At 41.4% G+C, this 19006-nt stretch overlaps 1 protein-coding gene across 2 annotated transcripts in view; it reads right to left on the bottom strand.

Annotated features, from left to right (window-relative positions):
- The window catches only part of LOC123765944 (E3 ubiquitin-protein ligase TRIM32-like), a 179089-nt gene that overhangs the window by 9576 nt on the left and 150507 nt on the right, over window positions 1-19006 (bottom strand). For both annotated transcript variants that reach the window (XM_069337363.1, XM_069337362.1), the window contains exon 2: window positions 13144-13214. In XM_069337363.1, coding sequence (XP_069193464.1) covers window positions 13144-13149 — 6 coding nt within the window. In that variant the 5' untranslated portion in view covers window positions 13150-13214. The remainder of the gene's footprint in view (window positions 1-13143; window positions 13215-19006) is intronic.

Below are 19006 nucleotides of genomic sequence, written 5' to 3'. Positions count from 1 at the left end.
ATGATCTGATGTTCCCATCACTGAAATAATAAGAAAAATAGTTAAAAAACAAAATGAAAAAAAAACAATCTATACTCACAAAATTTATGGTATGATAAAAACACAGCTCAATTCCAACGCCATGTCACACAAAATAATTACTGTGGACACTTGATTATCCAGGATTTGAATATCCTGAAAATGCCCTTATACGGCCAAAATCGTGAATGGATAAAGTTATCTCAATATCAGGCCAAAATGTCCATAGGAGCCGGAAAATCAGGTGTTTGTCCAGATAAAAATCTGGGCCGGTTAACTTGCTGCCGATGTTGCAATATCCGGACAGTCAGCCAGACAAGGAGTGAATTGTCCGGATATGAAAACCAGGCTGCGGGCCGTACCGTATTAATCCCGTATGGCTGTGGCTCGAGGCGCATGGTGTAGGAGGGGGTGGGGTGGGTGGGTTGTGTCAGGAGAGAGGGGAGCGTTGCGAGGGACCACCTGGGGGGATAAGGGGGATGTGGAGCGACCTATACACTACAGTACAGTAATTACCAATAATTTTAGAACAATTCATCATAGCCAAAAACAAAAGAAATACTAGAATACTAAATATTTTTTCCAGTGTTCTGACATCAATTTTTGTGTTACGTCTTTCATTTTGGTATCAAATTGTGCATAATCTAAAGGCGCATATTTTAAAACTAGCCCCATAATAATAAAACAATAAATAGAATTTTAACAAATATTTTAACTTTTGGACACTTTTTGACGCTTATCACCACATAATTATTTATATCTTTCCAGTGTTTTGACATCAATTTTCATGTGACGTCTATCATTTTGGCATCAAATTGTGTGCAATCTAAAGGTGCTCATTTTGAAACCACACCCAGATTGATCAGTTAAAATTTTAATTTTTAATACATATTTTAATGGAAGATTTCAGACCGCGTCATCCGAGACAGCCCAGGAGAAAAACTGATGTCACCGGAAAGCGACATCGGAGCGTGAAAGTGATAATTATTAATACACTCACCAACACCGGTTAGTCACAACTGTTATGAGCCACCAGTCCCTCATAATATCCACCCCACCCAGTATGAGAATTATAGTATTTCATAACTATACCATGTTTGGACTGCCTTATAACCCATTAATATGCAATACAGCATGTGTAGTTAGGTAGGTAGTACTGAATTTATAAGTGTTTCAGGTTCTCCAGACAACAGTATCAACAAAAACTCCATGATTTGCTCATCATCAGCTCTACTGAACTGCCTGAAGAACAAGAAGTTCAAAACTGTTCGAGTGTAACCCATCAACTGATTACATCAGAGATAAACTTTAACCCTTAAAGTGCGCATCACTTCATATGAAGTGTAAATCGTTTTACCAGTCAACTGCGCTTCACTTCATATGAAGTGTATGGGTACCGTGCACGATTTGAATGGCCCGCGGTGTAGCTGGGGGTCCCATATGCTGCCCAGGGGCTCTAGTAAACAGCGGCCATTTTGAAAAAAAATCCCGCTCACGATCCGAAGGCATGGGAGGCCTCAGTTTAGCGAGAGTCACCATGGCGAGCGCACGGTCAAACGCCTCACGGGCACGCACCACTCAGTCCCTCACCCCAGAGCAAATAGCCCACAAATTATTCTCTGAAGGTGAAGAAAGTGTGTTTGACGATTCAGACAACGATGAGGATTATACACAGTTGTCGGGTGATAGTAGCAGCAGCAGTGAAAGTGAGAATGACCGCCATGCCATGGCGAGGCCTATACGCTCTCCCATGCCTCCTCGCCCATTTTCTACCCCAATTCTACCACGACCTCACAGTTCCTGTGGATATTTTCTGTTTGAGGGTGACGAGTCAGAGGGAGGCGACTCCTTTTCTGGGTTTAGTGACTCAGATCAAAGTTTTATTGAGCCTGTAGCTGGTACCAGTGGTGTAACTGGGCGAGAAATTGTCGCGTCAGCAGCATCTCGCCCGGCCAAGCGCCACCGCATGGCACCACATGAGGGACCAAGACCCTCGTGTTCACGTGCATCCACCTCACGTGCACGTAGCCGCCGTGCTTCTCGCAGACGGTATTCAGCTCCTGGTCGCCGGTATGCATCGCTTCCTCGCCGTCTTTCCTCTGCATCTCGCAGGACACCTGGTGTACTTGAGTGGAGTGATGGTGACGATTTTATTCCTAATATTCCTCACTTTGACGATAAAGATGTAGGGATTACAAACCTTTTCCCTAATCAAGGTGAGGACATGGCTGAGATGGAGTATTTTACAGCATTCTATGATGAACCACTCATGGAATACATTGTACACCAAACAAACCTGCATGCTGCTTACCTGATAGAGGGAAATCACAGAATTTTCACGACTGCAGCGTTGGAAAAATACCACAGTGGCGGAAATGTATGTGTTTTTGGCACTCTGTTTGTTGATGAAGCACTGTCACAAACATGCAATAAATGACTATTGGAGCAAGGACAAGACAATACCAACACCTTTATTCGGGAAATATATGTCACGAGACAGGTTTCAAATACTCCTCAGGTGTCTACATTTTGGAAGTGTTCAGGACCGAACACCTGATGATAGACTGTGGCGAGTGAGGCACTACATGAACGATGTTATTGGAAAATTCAGAGATTTTTACGTTCCAGCACAGAAGCTGGTGGTTGATGAATCTCTCATACTTTTCAAGGGACGTGTTCCATTCAAACAGTACATTCCCTCAAAACGAAACCGATTTGGCCCGAAATTTTTTGTTCTTTGCGATTGTGAGACAGGATACGTGTTACACATGATTCTGTACTCGGCTAGTGATGTAGACATTCCCGGTAACGACGAACATGGATTCTCGGAGAGTGTAGTGAAGACCATCATGGCTCCGTGGATGAACAAGGGACACATTTTATACACAGATAATTACTATACAAGTCCCTTGCTAGCTCGGTTCTTGCTAGAAAATAGAACCGGATTGGTTGGTACAGTAAAGCCACAATGAAGGGAAATGCCTGTGTTTAACAACGACATTGCAGTTGGCGAGTGTCAGAGAAGGAAAAGTGATAACATTCTGTCAGTTCGGTGGAAAGACAAAAGAGAGGTGAACTTGTTGACAACAATTCATGATGGAACAATGGTGAACAGTGGGAAAGTGAGCCATAAAACAAACGCACCACTATATAAGCCAGACTGTGTTTTAGACTATAATATCAACATGCGGTTGATTGATAAATCAGACATGATGATTGGCACTGCAGAGTGTGTGCGGAAGACATGTAGGTGGACAAAAAAAGTGTTCTTCCATCTTGTGGACATGAGCATGCTGAACTGTTTCAACATGTACCTTGTGAGAACTGGACGTAAGCCCACTTTCCGTGACTTTGTATTTGATGCTGCAATACAGTTATTAGGAAAGTTTGCAAAAGATGTCCCAGGTATTCAGCGGCCCATCATAAACCCACTGTTGCAGCATGCTGGTACTCCACGCCTCGCTCACACTGAAGGCTTCCTAGCACACAAACTTAAGTATTTGCCACCTGGTGTGAAGCGTGCAATAGCCCAACGTGATTGCTTGGTGTGTAAAACAACAACACGTAGAGACAAGAAACGGAAGCTTGTGCAAACATGGTGTGAAACGTGTGGTATCCCATTATGTGCTGTCGACTGCTTCAATGACTACCACAGTCTAGAAATCTTCTAAGTGTGCTTCAAAGTGTGTATTGCGTGTGCGAGTGTGTAAATATGTAAACATATAAGCAGATAGCGTGTGCGTGTGTGTAAATATATACAAATATAAGCAGAACATACAATATAATAGACTGTAATGACATATTATATTGCCGTAATTGAAAACATTTGTGTGCGCCTGTGTATACTCAAATATGCAACAATTATTGATACAAAATATGTTCAAACAGTATTTGAAACACAATTAGTGAAAAAAAATTAGATAAAATGCGCTTAGACATTGTAAATAAATAGCGCGAAAATATATTTGTGGCAACTCTGGCTGTTTGAGGACCGCGCGCAACACCTCCCGGGCGTGTACTGCATGAGCGAACATGCAGATTGTGACGTCATCACCGAGCTTCTCGGCTCTATTGCAACAAAAGTAAGTACAATAGATTTTTTTTTTTATTTTTCCCGTGATCAGTGAACAGAACTTAACAGATTAGCAAAAAAAAAAAAAAAAATTTTTTTTTTTCAAAATGACATGCGCCTGTGCGGATGGCAGGATATTAGACCCCGAGCATGTTAAGGGTTAATGATACTGTACTATTAAATCTATCAGAATAGATAAAAACAATCACCACAGCACCAGGCAGATGCTCACTAAACTAGCTTATCTCAATGATAAGTAAGACCTCATTCAATCAGCTACAAATATAAAACCAATCTTTATAATAATGAGTGCCTTACCAAGCAGCGTTGATCCTCCTCTACAGACGGCATCATATTCACAAACAAAACCCAAATCTTATCAAGCAGTGCTACACCAGGAATGGAACGATCATTGCTAAGAAAGAACAGCAAAAGACATGAAATCAAAAGTGTCCAACAATTGCTGGCTTTCTTTGTTGATTGTGACATAACTGGAAGTCAGCGAACTTCCAATGTCATTACTGAGAGTAACACATGAGTGATCAGGCCTTACCTAGCCTAACCATATCTAAATTTTGTTTTTTATATATATATATATTATTTACTAAATACTTATTTTTTATATTAATGGCTTTAAATACATATAATTTACCCTCTTATAACTATTACTACAAAGTTCTTTAAAAGATTGCCTAAGAGGACATACATTACCAAGGAGGAAAAAGCATTGCCCGGACACAAGCCTATGAAAGATAGGTTTACGCTTGTGCTGTGTGGAAATGCGAGTGGCAATTTGAAAATTAAACCCTTGCTAGTGTATCATTCTGAAAATCCAAGGGTTTTCAAACAGTATAAAGTGCAGAAAACCCAAATGTATGTGATGTGGAAGGCTAATAATAAGACATGGGTGACAAGGATTTTTTTTATGGAGTGGGTGAATGAAGTGGTGTGCCCTGCCATAGAAAAATATCTGCAGGAGAAACATTTGCCACTCAAGGCCCTGCTTCTCCCCGACAATGCTCCTGCTCATCCTCCAGGCTTGGAAGATGATTTGTTGCCCAGATACAATAAATTTCTCACAGTAAAGTTCCTTCCGCCTAACACCACTCCTCTAATTCAGCCTATGGACCAGAAAATCATAGCGAATTTTAAGAAACTTTATGAAAGGGCACTTTTCCGGAAATGTTTTGAAGTGACTGAAGCCACAAACCTCACTCTCAAAGAGTTCTGGAAAGACCATTTTAACATTTGTAGTGCTTTAAAACTCGTTGACAAAGCCTGGCAAGAAGTGACTCAAAGAACCCTGATCTCTGGTTGGAAAAAATTGTGGCCTGAATGTGTGACAGAACAAGACTTTGAGGGGTTTGAGCCTGTAAATGATGTGCCTATTGTTGAGGAAATTGTTACTCTGGGCCGGCAAATGGGCTTGGAATTGGATGGTGATGTGGAGGAGTTGGTGGAAGAAAACAACGAAGAACTGACCACCGAAGAACTCCAAGCCCTTCAAAAGGAACAGCAAGACAACCGAGCTGATGATTCTCCAGTGGAGAAGGATGAGGCAATAGCGAGTGTCCCTTCTGCAGAAATTAAGAAGGTGTGTCAGATGTGGGAAGAGATTCAAACTTTTATTGAAAAGACTCACCCAGAGAAAGCTGTAGTAGGCCGTTGCCTTAATCTTTTCAATGACAATGAGATGCCTCACTACAGAGACATCTTGCACAGATGGGGAAAAACAAGCTTCCATGGACAGATATGTTGTGAGAACATCGAGCAGTGAGCCACAACCAGGACCTAGTGTTATGCAGGCAAAATGTGCCAGAGAATGCACCCCTGAGAGGTCCTCACTGCCTGATGTTATAATAGAAGGGGACTCTTCTTCCAAACAGTAACTCCTCTCCTCCTCTCCCCTCCTCACCATCGTCCATACACCTACAGCATTCATCACCAATGGTAAGTAATAACTTGAACAAAAAATACTTTTGTCAGTTGGTGCAGTAATTGGCGAATGGCATTTGTCGCTTGGCACAGTGCAGTGGTTAAGGTGTTATGCGCACCCCTGATTGAGCAAAATTATACGCTATTTGTATTTCAGAGGGTTTGTAGTGTAGATTTAGTTGAATTAAGTATAAAATTTAGTTTGAAGCGAGGTTTTTGGGTAGTCTGGAACGGATTAATTCATTTCCCATTATTTCTTATGGGGAAATTAGCTTCGGGTTACGAGCTGTCTCCAGGAACGGATTAAACTCTTAAACCGAGGTATCACTGTATTACAATATTAATGTAATTCTTAACTTAGCTAATTATTTGTATTCCATTTGATTAATTATTAGAATCTCAGTTCGTTTACTCTAGAAATCTTAATTGATTAATTATTTAATTTCCCACTCTTCTGTTCTTTATTATATTTACTTTTATATCTGGTAAATTTTATTACTTATATACAGTATCTGCTAAATTTTATTACTTACATATCTGCTGAATAATATTTGCAATCACTTCTCTATTCTTGCATTTTTTCTTTTCAAATACAGTGCATCATCTCTCTAACAGACCCCGCTCTAACAAATTCCCGGATGGTATAAATGAATTGCATTTGGCACTAAATGTTCAGTGGAACATACAAAAATTCATTTGTGTTGTTCCACTGATGGTGATGACCTAGTCCGGCATGGCAGGGCTGTGAGAGCTGTGTACTGTACACACTCTCCACATCGTTCACTTCAATATCCATATCACTAGTAGCATATACCTGTGTTATGTCTTTTTCCAGATTTGGGTTATCAAAATCACTGGCATGCTCATCTTGAAGCAATATGCCTTCTTAAAAACATGGCCGACTAGGGCTGGGAGCTCGATATGGATGAATACGACATGGTTGCTACCTTGAATATGAGCCTACCCATGACTGTGGGGAATGCTGGGAATTTTTTTCAATCTGGCAAACACCTCAGGAATCCATCTTGTACCCAAGTCAACACCACGTTGGACAGGTGTTTGGGAGCCAGAGGCGCATGTGCCACTCATTGTTGCTCACTCAGTACTAACCCAGTTAGCAGCCCTAGGACATTCTGGGAATTTTTTCCAAGATGGCTGCCTTTCACTGGAGGTCCTAAGAGCCCATTTTGTACCCAACCTACCGCGAGCGCACTTCGACTGTGTACGAAGAAATAAAAAATAATTTTGTCAGTTGGTGCAGTAATTGGCGAATGGCATTTGTCGTTTGGCACAGTGCAGTCGTTAAGGTGTTATGCGCACCCCTGATGGAGCAAAATTATACGCTATTGGCATTTCAGAGGGATAACCCCTTAACTGCGTTGCCTCCAAATGTGACACCCCCGCAGTGCGCAGGAAATAAATTCTCTGGAAAAAATTCTTTTTTCTTTTTAAAGTGTCAAAAACCCTTCCCTCAGTATGGGTATGTAAAAAAAAAGTCGAAATTGTACTTACTTTGGCTGCTATGGGGTCCGGAAGTTGGGGCGTGACGGCATCATTCCCCGTGCGCCCGTGCCGTAAGCTCTCGGGGGCGGTGGGGCGCTCGGGGCGGGGCGCGCGAGTTGCCGCGAATATATTTTCGTTCATTTTTTGCGCACCTTTCCAAATACATTTTCATTGTTTTTATGTGCCAATCCAATGTATAATGAACACGTACACTATAATATCGCAGTACAACATCCGTACTGTCCGTAAACACTGTTACGTGCATGAAACTTGTGTACACATATGCAGCACATATTTACTATGTATCATGCTAATTTGTGTATATATACAATCTATTTACACACTATATACATTCACCATCAACACATTCAGAACACCGCGTAGCAGCTGCTTCGTATGGGCCAATATCAGCTGCCTCGTATGGGCCAATATCAGCTGCCTCGTATGGGCCAATAGCAGCTGCCTCGTATGGGCCAATATCAGCTGCCTCGTATGGGCCAATAGCAGCTGCCCCGTATGGGCCAATAGCAGCTGCCCCGTATGGGCCAATAGCAGCTGCCCCGTATGGGCCAATAGCAGCTGCCCCGTATGGGCCAATAGCAGCTGCCCCATATGGGCCAATAGCAGATGCCCCATATGGGCCAATAGCAGCTGCCCCATATGGGCCAATAGCAGCTGCCCCATATGGACCAATAGCAGCTGCCCCATATGGACCAATAGCAGCTGCCTCGTATGGGCCAATAGCAGCTGCCTCGTATGGACCAATAGCAGCTGCCGCGTATGGGCCAATAGCAGCTGCCTCGTATGGGCCAATAGCAGCTGCCTCGTATGGGCCAATAGCAGCTGCCTCGTATGGGCCAATAGGAGCTGCCTCGTATGGGCCAATAGCAGCTGCCTCGTATGGGCCAATAGCAGCTGCCTCGTATGGGCCAATAGCAGCTGCCCCGTATGGGCCAATAGCAGCTGCCTCATATGGACCAATAGCAGCTGCCTCGTATGGGCCAATAGCAGCTGCCCCGTATGGGCCAATAGCAGCTGCCTCTTATGGGCCAATAGGAGCATTTGGCCATGAACACATTCAGAACATCTCGAGTGAGAGCAGCCACACCCAGCCAGTCTCCCTCACTCCAACATCATAATGACATAAGAACAAAGACAACTGCAGAAGGCCTGTTGGCCCATATGAGGCAGCTCCTATTTATAATCACCCAATCCCACTCATATACATGTCCAACCCATGCTTGAAACAATAGAGGGACCCCACCTCCACAATGTTACACGGCAATTGGTTCCACAAATCAACAACCCTGTTACTGAACCAGTATTTACCCAAGTCTTTCCTAAATCTAAACTTATCCAATTTATACCCATTGTTTCGTGTTCTGTCTTGTGTTGATACTTTTAATACCCTATTAATATCCCCTTTGTTAAGAACATAAGAACAAAGGTAACTGCAGAAGGCCTATTGGCCCATACGAGGCAGCTCCTATTCTATAACCACCCAATCCCACTCATATACTTGTCCAACCCGCGCTTGAAACAATCGAGGGACACCACCTCCACCACGTTACGTCCATTGTCCATTGTTATGTCCATTCACCCACTTGTAAACCTCTATCATGTCACCCCTAACTCTTCGCCTTTCCAGTGAATGCAACTTAAGAACATAAGAACATAAGAACAAAGGTAACTGCAGAAGGCCTATTGGCCCATACGAGGCAGCTCCTATTCTATAACCACCCAATCCCACTCATATACTTGTCCAACCCGTGCTTGAAACAATCGAGGGACCCCACCTCCACAATGTTACGCGGCAATTGGTTCCACAAATCAACAACCCTGTTACTGAACCAGTATTTACCCAAGTCTTTCCTAAATCTAAACTTATCCAATTTATATCCATTGTTTCGTGTTCTGTCCTGTGTTGATACTTTTAATACCCTATTAATATCCCCCCGGTTATGTCCATTCATCCACTTGTAAACCTCTATCATGTCACCCCTAACTCTTCGCCTTTCCAGTGAATGCAACTTAAGCTTTGTTAATCTTTCTTCATATGAAAGATTTCTAATTTGGGGAATTAACTTAGTCATCCTACGCTGGACACGTTCAAGTGAATTTATATCCATTCTATAATATGGCGACCAAAACTGAACTGCATAATCTAAATGGGGCCTAACTAGAGCAAGATATAGCTTGAGAACCACACCAGGTGTCTTGTTACTAACGCTGCGATTAATAAATCCAAGTGTCCGATTTGCCTTATTACGAACATTTATGCATTGATCCTTTTGTTTTAAATTCTTACTAATCATAACTCCCAGATCCCTTTCGCAATCCGACTTCGCAATCACAACACCATCTAGCTCGTATCTTGTAACTCTATCATCATTACCTAACCTCAGAACTTTGCATTTATCAGCATTAAACTGCATCTGCCAATCCTTTGACCATTTCAAAACCCTATCTAGATCAACTTGAAGTGATAGTGAGTCCTCCTCCGAATTAATTTCCCTACCGATTTTCGTATCATCGGCAAATTTGCAAATGTTGCTACTCAAACCTGAATCTAAATCATTTATATATATTATAAACAACAGAGGTCCCAGGACAGAGCCTTGAGGCACTCCACTTACAACATTTTCCCACTCTGACTTGATTCCATTTATACTAACTCTGTTTCCTTTGGTATAGCCATGCCCTAATCCAGCTTAATATAGCACCCCCAATACCATGAGACTCTATTTTTTTAATCAGTCTTTCATGTGGCACTGTATCAAAAGCTTTGCTAAAGTCAAGGTATACAACATCGCAATCCTTACCACTATCAACTGCCTCAACAATGCTAGAATAAAAAGATAACAAATTTGTTACGGGGGGATATTAATAGGGTATTAAAAGTATCAACACAGGACAGAACACGAAACAATGGATATAAATTGGATAAGTTTAGATTTAGGAAAGACTTGGGTAAATACTGGTTCAGTAACAGGGTTGTTGATTTGTGGAACCAATTGCCGCGTAACATTGTGGAGGTGGGGTCCCTCGATTGTTTCAAGCACGGGTTGGACAAGTATATGAGTGGGATTGGGTGGTTATAGAATAGGAGCTGCCTCGTATGGGCCAATAGGCCTTCTGCAGTTACCTTTGTTCTTATGTTCTTATGTTCTTATGTTCTTATGTTAAACATGAACGGCCATTTATAAAACCATGTTGCGACTCAATTATTAATTTATGTTTTTCAAGATGAAGACGAATTTTATTTGCTATTATAGATTCGAGTAACTTTCCCACAATAGACGTTAGGCTAATTGGTCGATAGTTAGACGCAAGTGATCTATCTCCTTTCTTAAAAACTGGTATCACATTAGCAACTTTCCAAAACTCTGGCACTCTGCCTGACTCTATTGATTTATTAAATATGGTTGACAGTGGGTCACAATGCTCCTCTTTGCATTCTTTAAGCACCCTGGCAAACACTTCATCCGGCCCTGGGGATTTGTTTGGTTTGAGTTTTACTATTTGTTTAAGAACATCCTCCCTGGTAACTGTTAAACTCGTCAACCTGTCCTCGTCCCCACCCACATAGACTTGTTCGGCTGAAGGCATATTGTTAAGTTCCTCTTTAGTAAATACAGATACAAAATATTTATTAAAAATACTACTCATCTCTTCATCACTATCTGTTATTTGACCTGTCTCAGTTTTTAATGGACCTATCCTTTCCCTAGTCTTAGTACGATATAACTGAAAAAACCCTTTAGGATTTGTCTTTGCTTGCCCTGCTATGCGAACTTCATAGTTTCTTTTTGCTTTCCTTATCTCTTTTTTAACATTTCTAACCAGTTGTACGAATTCCTGTTCTAAAGTGACCTCCCCATTTTTAATCCTTTTGTATCAAGCTCTCTTTTTACCTATAAGGTTCTTCAAATTCTTTGTTATCCACTTTGGGTCATTAGTATTCGATCTATTCAATTTGTATGGTATACTACGTTCCTGTGCTTTGTTTAGAATATTCTTAAATAAGTTATATATTGAATCCACATCGAAATCCCCATTTACGTCACCTATCGCTGGGTACATGTCTCGCTCCAAGACCGGCCCCCACCCCATACCCAAGACTTTCCAATCAATTTGACCCAAAAAATTTCTTAGGCTATTAAAATCAGCTTTTCGAAAATCTGGCACTTTAACAGAATTTTCTCCTACAGGTCTATTCCATTCTATGCTAAATCTGATTTCTTTGTGATCACTGTTCCCTAGCTCACTCCCTATTTGCTTGAGGTTATCTTGAGATGATTTCGGGGCTTTTTTTAGTGTCCCCGCGGCCCGGTCCTCGACCAGGCCTCCACCCTCAGGAAGCAGCCCGTGACAGCTGACTAACTCCCAGGTAACTATTTACTGCTAGGTAACAGGGGCATTCAGGGTGAAAGAAACTTTGCCCATTTGTTTCTGCCTCGTGCGGGAATCGAACCCGCGCCACAGAATTACGAGTCCTGCGCGCTATCCACCAGGCTACGAGGCCCTGCAGAGGCCCTGCAGAGGCCCTACGAGGCCCTGCTGAACAGCTATAATATGTATCTGGTGAAAACTGGACGTAAACCAAATTTCCGTTTGTTTGCTTTTACACTTGGGACACAGTTATTAGCAAAGTTTGGCAAAGATGTTTCTGGCACACAAAGGCCCATCATGAACCCAGTGTTGCAGCATGCTGCTACACCCAGGCTTGCTCACATTGAGGGCTTTCAAGCACACAGACTAAAACATATGCCACCAGCTGGAAAGCGTGCAATAGGCCAACGTGATTGCTTAGTTTGTAGAACAATAAAAGAGATCAGAAACGTAAACTTGTGCAAACATGGTGTGAAGCGTGTGCAGTCCCATTGTGTGCTGTCAACTGCTTCAACAACTACCACTCTCTCCAAGAATTCTAAATGTGCAATAATAGTGCAAAAACCTGTAAATAGTGTGTGCATGTGTGTAAATATAATAATGAACAATGTGAATACATATTATATTGGCATAATGGGAAAATATTTTTGTGCGCATCTGTATACTCAATGTATGCAACATTTATTACCACTGAACATGAAGTAACATTATATGCAACACAATTAGTGAATAATATTTGTGATAAAATGTCTAGACACTGTAAATAATGCAGCAAAAATAAATTTGTGGCAATTCTGACTGCTTGAGGACTGCGCGCAATGCCTCTGGGACGCACCTTGCTTGAGCAAGCATGCAGGGTGTGACGTCATCGCTCATATTGTCGGCTCATTTATGTCATTTGTATGTACGATTAATTTTTTCTCTCTCTCTTGTGGTCAGGGAACACAAATTAACAGTTTAGGAAGATTTTTGTTTATTTTTTGTTTTGCGCCTGTGGGTGACAAGGGGCAAACAGCCCTTAGCAACACAAGGGTTAATACACTCAACATCATTGGGTAATGACTATAATCAATACACTCTCCATCACTGGTAAATGACAACACCAACATTAATACACTAGTTAATGAAAATATCTTGATTAATACACTCACAATCACTAGATATTGACTTCAACATGATAAACACACACACTGGTAGTACAGTAAGAATAAAATTGTCCTTACCATCATTAATGGGCAGAAGTTGTGTTTGCTATTGTCCTGGGTAGCCGAGCAGAGACTGGAAGCAGTATTACCTATTAAGGCAAAATAAAACAAATTTAAGGTTTCTATGACTAAATTTCTCCCACCAAAACATAGTAAATGTTTAGAAAAATTAAATAATTTTTTTAGGTATTGTGCTTTGAGCAAAAGTAAGGAGGGTGGGCAGGAGTTAGGAGGGTGGGCAGGAGTAAGGAGGGTGGGCAGGAGTAAGGAGGGTGGGCAGGAGTAAGGAGGGTGGGCAGGAATAAGGAGGGTGGGCAGGAGTAAGGAGGGTGGGCAGGAGTAAGGAGGGTGGCCAGGAGTAAGGAGGGTGGGCAGGAGTAAGGAGGGTGGGCAGGAGTAAGGAGGGTAGACAGGAGTAAGGAGGGTGGGCAGGAATAAGGAGGGTGGCCAGGAGTAAGGAGGGTGGGCAGGAGTAAGGAGGGTGGCCAGGAGTAAGGAGGGTGGGCAGGAGTAAGGAGGGTGGGCAGGAGTAAGGAGGGTAGACAGGAGTAAGGAGGGTGGGCAGGAATAAGGAGGGTGGGCAGGAGTAAGGAGGGTGGGGCAGGAGTAAGAAGGATGGGCAGGAATAAGGAGGGGTGGGCAGGAATAAGGAGGGTGGGCAGGAGTAAGGAGGGTGGGCAGGAATAAGGAGGATGGGCAGGAGTAAGGAGGGTGGGCAGGAGTAAGGAGGGGTGGGCAGGAGTAAGGAGGGGTGGGCAGGAGTAAGCAGGGTGGGCAGGAGTAAGGAGGGTGGGCAGGAGTAAGGAGGGTGGGCAGGAGTATGGAGGGGTGGGCAGGAGTAAGCAGGGTGGGCAGGAGTAAGCAGGGTGGGCAGGAGTAAGGAGGGTGGGCAGGAGTAAGGAGGGTGGGCAGGAGTAAGGAGGGGTGGGCAGGAGTAAGGAGGGGTGGGCAGGAGTAAGGAGGGGTGGGCAGGAGTAAGGAGGGGTGGGCAGGAGTAAGGAGGGGTGGGCAGGAGTAAGCAGGGTGGGCAGGAGTAAGGAGGGTGGGCAGGAGTAAGGAGGGTGGGGCAGGAGTAAGGAGGGTGGGGCAGGAATAAGGAGGGTGGGCAGGAGTAAGGAGGGTGGGCAGGAGTAAGGAGGGTGGGCAGGAATAAGGAGGATGGGCAGGAGTAAGGAGGGTGGGCAGGAATAAGGAGGATGGGCAGGAGTAAGGAGGGTGGGCAGGAATAAGGAGGATGGGCAGGAGTAAGGAGGGTGGGCAAGAGTAAGGAGGGTAGGGCAGGAGTAAGGAGTGTGGGCAAGTGTAAGGAGGGTAGGGCAGGAGTAAGGAGGGTGGGCAGGAGTAAGGATGGTGGGCAGGAAAAGGGAAGAGGGTATGGGCAGGTTCTCGGCTGCCTCCCCTCCCTCTCTAACAGCCAACTGTACCCAAGATTAACCATGTAATGTATCAATTATACAATGTATGTATGTGATGCAACTATATAACCTGAGCTTGTAAAAGCACCTTTATCACCTTCAGTGATTAAGTGCTTAATTGCACACTAGTTTCTCTATCAGTTATCTCACCCTGTCAGAGTAAAAGAGATAAATGTATGTGAATGCATGTGTGTGTATATATGTATATGTACATATATGTGTGTGTGTGTGTATGTATATATATGTGTATAAAGTATATATGGAAGCTGATCAGAATTACATTTCACCTTTGTAAATGTACATTAATGACACTAAGTAAAAGACACATCGAACACTTTATGTAGGGCATACGTAAATCTGTGTATCTATGTATTTACGTATGTAGGTTAGCTTAGCATTTTAAAAGCATCGAATCACCTTCTGTGGTTGATTGTTCAATAAACCCTTGAACTATATGTTTAACACATCTCTAACCCTGTCCATGGAGGACAGAAGAAAATGTATATATGCTGGTTAGCATTGTAAATGTGTGGCCACGTCTGTGGTAGAAAAAATAATAATAATAAAAAAAAAGCCTACGTAATACAAACCACGTGCATTAACCCTAAAGCTGCTACAGCCTGGGCTGTAAAAGCTGGGGCTGGGCAAAAAATATTTGAATTATGTGAAAATTAATATTAAATGTTAAACAAATCTCCAACTTATTGGCATAAGCATCATGAAAGTTTCATTCCAATATGTTCAGAAATGTATTTAAGACAATTTTTTTTTGAAAAGGAGAACAGCTCCTATTAACTGGAAATGAGGGATAATGCAGTAATAAAGAGATGCAAGCACTTGTACAATGTACAAAGAAGAATAGTAGCAAGAAGTGTCCACAAAGTGGATATGCAGCTGGTGTCTGTATAGCATTGCTGAGTAATACATCATAATACCAATAATAATGAGTATGTTATCATGCTCTATATTGTTAAATATAAAAATGCATTGCCTAATGTTAATATCTGTTACTTTCACCAATGTCCATTTTTTTTCTCCTTTGTTTATTATCTTATTTTGTTGTAACCTCTACATCCTGGAGAGTGCATACTATGCACCCCTAGCTATGTCAAGATAGAATGATATTGGTCACCAAATGAATCAGTCACAACTGGCAGAACTTAGGACTTTGAATTTTTTATTACTGAGTTTTTCACAGATTTCAAATTCTATTTTCTTTGTCTCTTTAGACGGTTTTGATGATTAGGGACCCGATTAGGGCTTTATCACTTTTATAAAATATACATTTTTATCCCCCTAAATCATTATAATTTTCCCTATATTTAGTTTTTTGGGGAGTTATTTTTTCTTAACATCATTCCAATACATATTGACCTACAACTTTCACATATTCGAGTACGAGTGCCAAACAACGTTTATTAAAACATATAAGTAAATTAATGAATTAGAACTACCTTATTCATTGTCGATAACTTCAACTTCAATTATCTCTAAAACTTTGAATCAGCTTAAAAAAATTCAGTTTCTGACCGATTCTCACCATTGTTACAAATAATGTGCACAGTTGCCTGTTCTACAATCCTATTAGAATGGATTTTTCACAAACCCTAAATGTTTGTAGTAATCAATTTTTTTTCTAAATTTGGCGCATAATTCAAATGCCACATTGATGATTATTTTTACAGTAAATTAAACTGAAAACATATATTCTAAATCTATGAAAATGAAGATCATATACTATACTGAGAGCATAATAACACCAAATGAACGATTGGTGATACAGTAGTTTATATTTTTGCAGCTGATCTCAAAATCTGAAGTATTCAATATTCAATTTTATAATTATTTTTTATTTTCTTATTTTTCAAGTTATGTTTGTGATCATTTAGACAAAGTTACAAGATTTGCTAGTATGCACAAAAATTAGAAAGCATTAGAGAAAAATTTGAGAAATTGAACTTTGCCGTCAGGTCCTGTCGTATATGTATGCCATGCACAGCTTAAGGGTTAATACAGAACTGTACTGTATAAAATGCTTTAAACTTCAAAACTAACAATATTTCACTAATTATAACAATAATAATATTTTAAATAAAACAATTTGTAACAGTCAATATGTACATCAAATTTTCAGTATGCCTATAAAATAAGCACAGGTCATGTCAACGCATTGGACCTGGATGAGATGGCTGGCACCATGTGCTTCTCCTCTTCCTGGGGTAAAAACGTCGGACTCGCGTGCGAAGGATTTTCATGATAAATTTGAACAATTTTTACTGTTTGAACACATTTAATCTGTCAAGATGTCTCAGAGCAGCATTCATGGTATTGAAGGTATAAAACAAAAGAGAAAACATTTGTCAATTGATCAGAAAGTTGACTTGATAGAGAAAGTAGAGCGTGGATACTCTGTCACTCAACTCGCCCAAGAATTCAACATCGGTAAAGCTACAATTTGTGATATAAAAAAGCAGAAGGATAATATTAAGAAATTCTTTGCTCAAACTCATGCAATAGGCAACAGGAAAACAATGAAACCTGCTAAGTATATGGATTTAGACTCATCTGTATTTAAATGGTTTACACAGCATCGTGCAAAAGGAATTCCTGTTTGAGTTGATTCTATTAGAAATGCAGCTGAAAGACTTGCTGTAAAGTTAAACATAGACAATTTCAAGGCTTGTATTGAATAAGTATGTCGATTTAAAGAGAGGTATGGCATCATTAACAAGAAAAATTGTGGCGATGCATTAAGTGCAGATGTTGGAAGTGCTAATGCATATAAGCATAAACTTTTTCAGCCCATTATATCTAATAATCTAAGCTGGTTTTAAGTGTACAATGCAGATGTAACAGGCTTTAACTGGAAATGCCTTCAAAGAAACACCTTGGCCTTCAGGCTTGAGAAGAGAATTCCTGGTTGCAAGGTAAAGAAGGAAAGAATTTCAGCATTATTGTGCTGTAACACAGATGGCAGTCACCGAACAAAGTACGCAATTGTTGGGAAATGTGCCAACCTCAGAGCATTGAAAAATTGCATGAACAGACTACCTGTCATCTACTACAACACAAAAAATGCCTGGTTCACACAGATTACTTTTGAGGATTGGTTCCAGAATCACTTTTGTAAAGAAGTAAAAAAGCAGCAGATCAATATGTGCAGAATTCATCCTGCTGAGGTAAAGGCAATGTTGTTGACTGACAATGCCCCAGCTCACCCCATTGCTAAATTAACATCGCCTGATGGCAAAATAACATGTATGGCTTTACTACCAAACACTACATCTGTAATACAGCCCATGGATTAGGGGTTATCTATGCTCTCAAAGGCTTTATAAAAGAGCTATGAATTCAGATATTATGGAAGTTCTGCTTTCTGAGGAAGACGAGATGCCTAATAAGGATACGAAGGCTAGTAGAACACTAGAAAATTTCAAGAAATATTCAATTAAAGATGCAATTTACAACTAGGCCAAGGCATGGAGCGAGTTGAAGGTCACCACATTAAAGAATGCATGGAATAAAATTCTGAGTCTGGTACCTGGTTAGAATAAAGACGAAGATGACTATGATTTTGAGGGCTTTGATAATGCGATTTTTGAGACATTCAGAGATGCAGGTGAGGAAGATTTGCAACTTTCTGATGTGAATGAGTGGTTAGGTAATGATACTGATGATCCAAGTTATGGTGAATTAACTGATAATGAGATTATCCAGTGTGTTACTGGTAATAATGATGAGGATGTGACAGAGGAAGATGACAGTATGTTATCTATTCCATATGCTGCATCATTGCAAAAGGTTAATGATCTGCTTGATTTGGTTATTGTAACTGATAATGAAGAGCTGACAGATTATTACCTGCACCTAAAGGACATGAAAGATATTATAATGAAGCACACAATAAAGAAACAATCTAAGATTCCAAAGTTTTTGATATGATTTCACAGTAGGCCTACAGGACCAGCACCCAGCACTAGCAAGGACTCACCTTCCGAGGATGCCCAGGCAACTGGACCAGCACCCTGCACTAGCAAGGACTCACCTTCCGAGGATGCCCAGGCAACTGGACCAGCACCAGCACTAGCAAGGACTCACCTTCCGAGGATGCGCAGGCAACTGGACCAGCACTAGCAAAGACACACCTTCCGAGGATGCCCAGGCAACTGGACCAGCACCCAGCACTAGCAAGGACTCACCTTCTGAGGGTGCCCAGGCCACTAGACCAGCACCCAGCACTAGCCATAACTTGGGAGTGTCAATTGAGCTGTACAGCACAGTTCTAATGACATTAAATGTACAAAGTGTAGTTTATATGATATAAGTGTACTGCAGTAGTGTGATTCTAGTGGTCTGTACTTTATGTACAGACTGTAGTGTATAATGTACATTTGTTAGAAAAGTTACTGTTCTTTAAACAATTTATATTCATATGTGTGGCGCTCTCAGGATATTAAGGCTAACAA

The sequence above is a fragment of the Procambarus clarkii genome, chromosome 37 (genome assembly GCF_040958095.1).
Source record: "Procambarus clarkii isolate CNS0578487 chromosome 37, FALCON_Pclarkii_2.0, whole genome shotgun sequence".
NCBI classification, from domain to species: domain Eukaryota; kingdom Metazoa; phylum Arthropoda; class Malacostraca; order Decapoda; family Cambaridae; genus Procambarus; species Procambarus clarkii.
This window is presented reverse-complemented; position numbering and strand designations above follow the sequence as displayed.